At 43.4% G+C, this 7,036-nt stretch overlaps 2 protein-coding genes across 2 annotated transcripts in view; one reads left to right on the top strand and one right to left on the bottom strand.

The window, feature by feature from the left end:
- On the top strand, nt 1-1,566 carry chac1 (ChaC, cation transport regulator homolog 1 (E. coli)). The gene is made up of 3 exons (XM_034900568.1): nt 1-658; nt 814-849; nt 967-1,566. Exons 1-3 carry the CDS (start codon nt 488-490, stop codon nt 1,348-1,350), a joined length of 591 nt encoding a protein of 196 aa, XP_034756459.1. The 5' UTR covers nt 1-487; the 3' UTR covers nt 1,351-1,566.
- Nucleotides 1,567-3,872: 2,306 nt separating this feature from the next.
- Nucleotides 3,873-7,036, bottom strand: part of ino80 (INO80 complex ATPase subunit) — a 42,305-nt gene continuing 39,141 nt past the window's right edge. Inside the window, exons 36-37 of the mRNA XM_034900783.1 lie at nt 6,478-6,693; nt 3,873-5,512 (exon numbers count right to left, since the gene is read on the bottom strand). Of these exons, the coding sequence (XP_034756674.1) occupies nt 5,307-5,512; nt 6,478-6,693 (422 nt within the window). The 3' untranslated portion in view covers nt 3,873-5,306. The remainder of the gene's footprint in view (nt 5,513-6,477; nt 6,694-7,036) is intronic.

Below are 7,036 nucleotides of genomic sequence, written 5' to 3'. Positions count from 1 at the left end.
CGTTCGCGCCGCTGCGTCATGTTATCGGGGGAAACGCTTTAAATCACCGTCGCTTCTCGGCCGGGAGAAGATTGACCACAAGGTGTTTAAAAAGCCGCCAGCAACAACGCATACCTCGATCTTTTCATTCGTAAACTTTTAATTCGTAATGTCACAGGTCGGCAAAGTAGCTGACCTAAACCGGTTTTGATTTTTTTCCCCATTGGTTTGAAGGCCAAAGCGGCTGCCATGGATTTTTAAGGCATAATGCGGCACCTCTAATGCAACGGCAATGCATAGTGCAAGGCAAAATCAACTGCGAAATTCCATCTTCGCAACTGCTAAGCAGTTGGGCTCAAATACCGTCCGCGGTATACCTGCGAGCCAGCCGGTACCACTGCTCCTGGACCGGAGGAAGCTAACGCTAGCTAGCTAGCTCGCTTAGCTAATATCAATTGAAAGAGTGATTCATCAATTCATCTCAACGTCGTCAACACACTTTGTTAAAATGAAGCCTCAACACATTACCACCGGGAAGACCAGCCTGTGGATCTTCGGGTACGGGTCACTGGTGTGGAAGCCTGACTTCAAGTACAGGAGGAGCCAGGTCGGTTACATTCAAGGCTACAAGAGACGGTTCTGGCACGGAGACAACTTCCATCGCGGGAATGACGTGTTGGTGAGATGCTTAATGTTTTTTGCTTGACTTAGTTTAGGACGTGGTGTACGAATGTTTACGTTGGCTCAGCCAGCTGCTGGTGTGAGCCGCTAGGCTCATATTGCATTGGGCGTCGTCCATTAGGTGACCCTTTCTTCTTCTTCCCCTCTTTGCAGCCCGGAAGAGTAGTGACGCTGATTGAAGACGATGACGTAAGTGGAAAGCTCTACTTCCTATTGGTTGGTTAGTGATGCAGCAGAAAGGAAAATCTAATAACTCCTGCAGAAAAGAAGAAAATCTAATAACTCAATGTTTTCTTCTTCTTACAGGCGAGCACTTGGGGTGTGGCGTTCGAGGTGACAGGTTCTCAAGTCGAAGAGTCCCTGAAGTACCTCAACGTGCGTGAGACGGTCTGTGGCGGCTACATCACCAAAATGGTAGATTTCTTCCCCGAGGGGGAGAACCAGCTGCCGGTTCAGGCTCTGGTGTATATCGCCACCTCAGACAACGCCCTGTACCTGGGGCCGGCCAGCCCAGAGATGATTGGCATCCAGATTGCTGTGTGCAGAGGGAAGACGGGCCACAACCTGGAGTATCTGCTCCGGCTCGCTGAGTTCATGAGGAGCAGCTGCCCGCACGTGGAAGACCATCACCTGTTCTCCATCGAGAAGGCTGCACTGTCTATGGCGTCCTATCTGTTGGCAGCCCAGTAGCTCGTACCCGTTGTCCTACTATCTTATATAGTAGATTAATACATTACACACACACACACACACACACACACACACACGGCTTTTCACCTCTCACGCCAGTCCACCTATGTTTTTATATTGAATAAGCTAGCGTCACCCTACCATCCAGTGTACTTGAATACTGTTAAAGTGATAACAAAGGGAAGCATGATTTTAAAGTTGTTTTTTTTTTTTTTTTTTTTTTTTTCCTCTCTTCGGAAGCATTACTTATCTTATCATTGTAAAGTTACTCCTGGTACATTGGTTACAAAAATGACTAAACATCTGCAACCTTTTTTAAAGAAACATTTTATTTGCACAGTTCAGATTCCGTCCAATCCACTGAATGGACAATTCTGGCAATTAATTGTGGTAATTGAACCTGTTTGCAACAAATGGCTGCTGTGATTTCTTTTTTTTTTTTCTTTTTTTGGTCCCCAAATGTAAAAGTTGCCTGGGTAAATTTTGACTAGTTGCAAACACGAATAAAAAGTTCTAACTCATTTTTGTCTGTGCCTTACAGTAACTGTTAGAGGGATATATATTTAGCACCAGCAAACTTATTCATACAAATCAAATCCTAAACGGCATGTGGTTTAGAGGCTCAGATAACGCCAGTGAAACTTTTTTAGTAACTCCTTTTCTATTGCTTTTGTGGTTTAAAAATTGTACCTCTGGATCACGGGGCAACACCCCTGATGGTCTACATCCATCCATGGAAAGGCCCCAGGTTGAATTAGACTTAGACAACCTCAGGGGTCATTCAAAAACCTGAGACATGATTATGGGGATCACGAGACTTCTCTAGTTGGGCCTTTTTGTCTTCAGAATTACTGAATAGTCCCTCCCCCATAGGCCTTTACATTATGTTAGAACTAAACTGTCTGAGAAAGGGGAAAAAAATCACTCTTGTTGAAACTGTCAGTCAAACCTGAGGGAGACGGAGTTGTTTTAAGGGGCCACCACAAACCCAATATTGCCCATATTACATATATGGGTATGTCAACTGTACATAAACATGCCACCTTTGACAACCATACAAGGCCTGAGGATTGCTTCCTGAGATGCAGTCGGCTCGATAACCTTCCTATTTGCTCCAGGTTTGACTGCAGAACGTACTTAGCAGCATTATCCAGAGAACTCATTTAATCTGCTTTTTCGGAACGGTATACAAATACAAACATACATTGGGCCCTCCCAAACGTTGGCCGGAGCAGCTTGTACCTTGGACGCGGTTCAAGCTGAGAGTCTATGTAGTTGCAGAGGCTTATATAACCGCTGGCCGGGAACAAGCCCAGACCTGGAAGTCCTGTGTTTACAGTCTGTGCAGTGGTCATGTCAGAGTGCAGCAGGAAGAACATGCTGCTGAGGCGCTCATCGAGATCAAATCGTATGGGCCCCTCACCAAACCACGTGAAAACATACTGGCATGAAATCAGGTGCACACAGCAATGCCTCTTACCCACACAACTTCCAATGCATTGCTTTTATTGGATTGTTCCTATACAATCCTTCTTGGCAATGATCCCATTTGACCAATGCCATGGCGTCATTATGTACAATGCGTTTGTTGGTTTACCCAAATTACAAAAAAAACATCTTTCTCAGAAGTAGTGCTATTGAGCCCTGGCAATAATCTCAGAGCCAGGGTTTTGAATATCTGCCTTTCTGGCTTCCACCTCCATCGCCGATACAACGGAGGTGAATGGAATGTAGTTTGAGCTGCTCAAAGCACTAAAACAAACTACATTAGGAAAACTCAATATCAACATGTCTTTCCAAAAACAATTACTGAGGTCTCACTGTGAACAGTTTTCATAGGGACTATTTCTTCAATAGAAAGTAGTTCCAATGTATATGGTCCACAACCTCCGTAAATCATCCTGATGAACAGGGACAATGTTTCTGGAAAGACTACAGGTTGATTAAAAAAAATTAAAAATGTTATCTATAAATGCTGTGAGCATTGTAAGTTTGGAATGGATGTGACCTGGGGTAGCATAGTCGGGCCTTCCAAATAAGATTTTATATATAACGCCTCTTTTTTATGTTTAATATTCCAAACTGTGTGCTGTATTTTGAATTGTAAATATAATGCAAAGGGATGTGGTTGTACTTTGCAGGCTCGGTGAAGAGATTTGGAAATCTGCTGTATCTCACGTTTCAATTTCAGTGTGTAGACATTTTTTTAAAACGTATGATTGCAGGTGTACTGGGTGCCAAACACCAGCTTCCTGAACATTAGGACTAAGTTGAAATCGTAACTTGTGGCCACCTAAATGTCGTTAAAGAAACGTTCATATCTCATTTCCCAATTGCTCCCCATTAGAGGTGTTATATAACAACATAGTGTTCAAATTTGCATAATTTTTTCCATCCTTTGTGGCTGGATGATGGAGCCAAGTTAACAAACCCCGTTCTAAACTATGGTCCTGAACCACAATGCAGATTAACGTGAGCAGTGGTAGTATAATGAGCACAAATAATAAAAAATGAGCAGACCGGCTAATTTAGCACTTTTATTTTCTGTTGGCTCCTCTTGTTAGTAAAATGGCAGATGCATTTTCTTCATATGTACACATGACCTATAAAAATAGACAGGCAAATGAGGGAAAAGCCAGAGGAAATGTCGCTCTCATCATTATGTACATCAATATAGAACATCGTATTTTAATCACACTATTAACACAAAACAAACAAACCTATAACAGACGTAGTGCTCAATTTAGGACACTGATGCTAACTTTTTCTTCTTCTTCTTCCTAAAACATCAATGACATCAAAGAGAACCACGGACTCCTCGTCACACACACAAAAAAAAACAATTTCTGAAAAATAAAAACGGCTTCAGTACAATTTACACTGCTTTACAGCTGAATACCCCATTCACAATTATCATCAATTGCCCATTTTAACACAACTCAAATAACTTAAATATAGACAACCAATTAATCTGAGTGAATTCATACATGTACTGTTAGCAGCATAGCCAGATCCACCAGTACCCCTAATTTTGAATTATCATTTTCACATCAACCATTCATTCATTTTTCCCATTGGACAAAAAATATATCATCGATTTACACTTCCGTCTGTACGGGAAATACATTTTATGGACAAATATGTCTTTTTCAAAATGTTAAGACCTGCCTTGTTGGTATGGGTACTGGCATCTTTTCTTACAAAAATAGGAGCTTTAGTAGAAAAGCTGTGGACGTATTGTTTGGTAAAGTGGGGGTTGGAGAGGTGTGGGTTCACATTAAGCTCTGTGAAATGCAGAACTGTCCACCAGTTTGGCCCGAGCACACCTACAGGGCAATTAAATAACCTAATGTACGAGTGTGAGATCAATTAACACCAAAAAAAAGGGAAGACGTGGCTCAGTGCATTTGACAGAAACTCCTTTGCCTCCCTAAACTGGCAAAAATTTCAAAGCCCTTTAAGCTACATGTGTTGGTTCACGTCTTTGTTGTAACTTCATAGCTGGGTAGCAAATCAAAAGAGTTTCCTGTCACGGTGAATAAAAAAGTACGGTCTGTCATCTCAAAAAGCACTTGGAAATAATCTGGTCACAATGCAAACAAAAACATTCAAGGCAGATTTTGTCCACTGACCTGGACACATTAAAATAAAAACGGAACCAAGAACTGTAGAGGCTGCGAGGGACTGTACCTTCGATGTGTGTGTGTGTGTGTGTGTGTGTGTGTGTGAGTGTGTGTGTGTGAAGACAGTCCTTTTAGATGCTGAGCCAGCAGACACAGCATGGTCCTCTAGGTAGTGAGCCTCTGTTACTATATGTACTGTAATCCCTATTAGTTTAGGCATAGGGCGTCTGTGGGGATCACAGTGAGAGAAGGTCAGTTTTCTGTGTGTGTGTGTGTGTGTGTGTGTGTGTGTGTGTGTGCGCGTGCGTGCACATTCAAGCGTGTATGAGTGCATTATCGAGCCCCGGGACCACCGGGGCCCTTGCCTTTCCTGACTGTGCCGTGGCTGCTGTGGTGGTGGCCGTGGGCCAGCTGTTTGTTGGGGCTCGGGGTGGAGTTGCCTCCTTTGGCCTGGGGGGAGGAGCTTCTGCTGGGGTTGAAGGCGGGGCTGGTACCGGACCGGCCCAGGGAAGGCTGCAGCGGACTGGACGCAGCGAGGCCTGCTGGGAGGAGGGACGGTCACAGCCATGGTTACTCTGAGGAAACTAGCAGTGGGGCTGACATTAAATACTACATTCTAACTTTTCATGTATAATACAGCAGGGGTCACCAACTGGCGGACTCTGGTCCAAAACTGGACCGCAGGAGGCTTTTGACACAACTGGGAAATATTAATAAATGATATGGGTATTTATTCTGTCAAAAAAAGGAATTTTAGACAGGCAGAATGAGGCCATTTGCACGGAGTCTGTTGCGATCTTCCAAAGTGGAATTATTAAACTCCAATGTGAAAATAGACACAGATACTCAAAGAAAAGTTTTTCCATTCATCATATGCTTGTTCAATACAGGCACTGGATTTTTTTTCAGTATATTTTTTAGGCACGGATAGGAAAGCTATCTATTTCTAATTTCCCCAATTTATGCAAACTCAACGCTTCTTTCACGTTTACCTGCTGTCTTAACACATTCGGTATAATGTCCATTACCATGATACTTATTCCATTATTCAGTATGACAAAAATCCCATTAGTCTTTCCACTTGGCGTTTTTTTCCTGAAGGATGTAGTGTATTATGAATGAAAAGCAGCACTTCCTGTACAATTTTCATGTTAAAAGTATTGAAGCCTTTCCTTTCAAAGGTAGGCTTATAATGCGGGAAATATCATGACGCACTGATCCGGAGTACGGCAAAGAAGAAACGAGAGGCATAACAGGATATAATATGTGCACTTATGCATGTCAATCAAACAGCGACTTTGGAATGTTACGCCAATAATTAATAAGCCAATCAAACTTCACAAATAATCGGCTAAATGTTGTTGTTTTTTTTAAATGTTAAATAGTCACATTTCTGTGCAGGGCAGATGTGGCCCACCAGTGTGCATTTAATAAAGTCTAGCACAGGAACTTTCCCAGTGTGGGATTAATAAAGTTTATGCTCTCATATACAACATTCACCAACCTTTAGAAACACTGTAACCGTAAGCAGCGTAGGCTGCTGCAGACGCAGCCGCCGCGCCCGCCATCGCTCCCGCCATGGCTGCCGCGCTGCCCGCCGTCGACTTGCGGCCACGTCCTTTCCCTCCAGACTTGGCCCCGCCTCCTGATCCTTTAGGCCGCCCTCGACTCCGCCCGGACCGGCCTCTGCCGGGACTGATTGTTTCCGAGGCCGAAACACCTGAAGAAGGAAGGCACACACACACACACACACACACACACAAGTAAAAATTAACTAAAGGGGTTTTCTCCTTCTCTTTTTCCATCCTTGTAACAAAGCAAGTGGTACGAGTCCCTTGAATACATGACGACTTGAACACGTTGCAGACAGCCGGGCAAGAAGACAAGTTAGCCAGGAAGACAGCACGGTGAGAAAGATGTTCCGTCTGGCTTGGCATTTACCCAGTCCTTCAAAGATACTTACATGGTAGTTTTACTGTAATATTAAAACATACAGTGGGTACGGAAAGTATTCAGACCCCTTTAAATTTTTCACTCTTTGTTTCATTGCAGCCTTTTTCCAA

Source organism: Etheostoma cragini, chromosome 18 (assembly GCF_013103735.1).
Source record: "Etheostoma cragini isolate CJK2018 chromosome 18, CSU_Ecrag_1.0, whole genome shotgun sequence".
NCBI classification, from domain to species: domain Eukaryota; kingdom Metazoa; phylum Chordata; class Actinopteri; order Perciformes; family Percidae; genus Etheostoma; species Etheostoma cragini.
The sequence above is the reverse complement of the archived record's forward strand: the minus strand, read 5'-3'. Positions and strand labels throughout refer to the sequence as shown.

Bases quoted from the DNA above. Each gene is read 5' to 3' on its own strand.
- chac1 (XM_034900568.1), top strand. From the start codon at position 488: ATGAAGCCTCAACACATTACCACCGGGAAGACCAGCCTGTGGATCTTC. The intron at 659-813 runs GTGAGATGCTTA...CCCTCTTTGCAG, and splicing joins ATCGCGGGAATGACGTGTTG to CCCGGAAGAGTAGTGACGCT. The intron at 850-966 runs GTAAGTGGAAAG...TTCTTCTTACAG, and splicing joins CGCTGATTGAAGACGATGAC to GCGAGCACTTGGGGTGTGGC.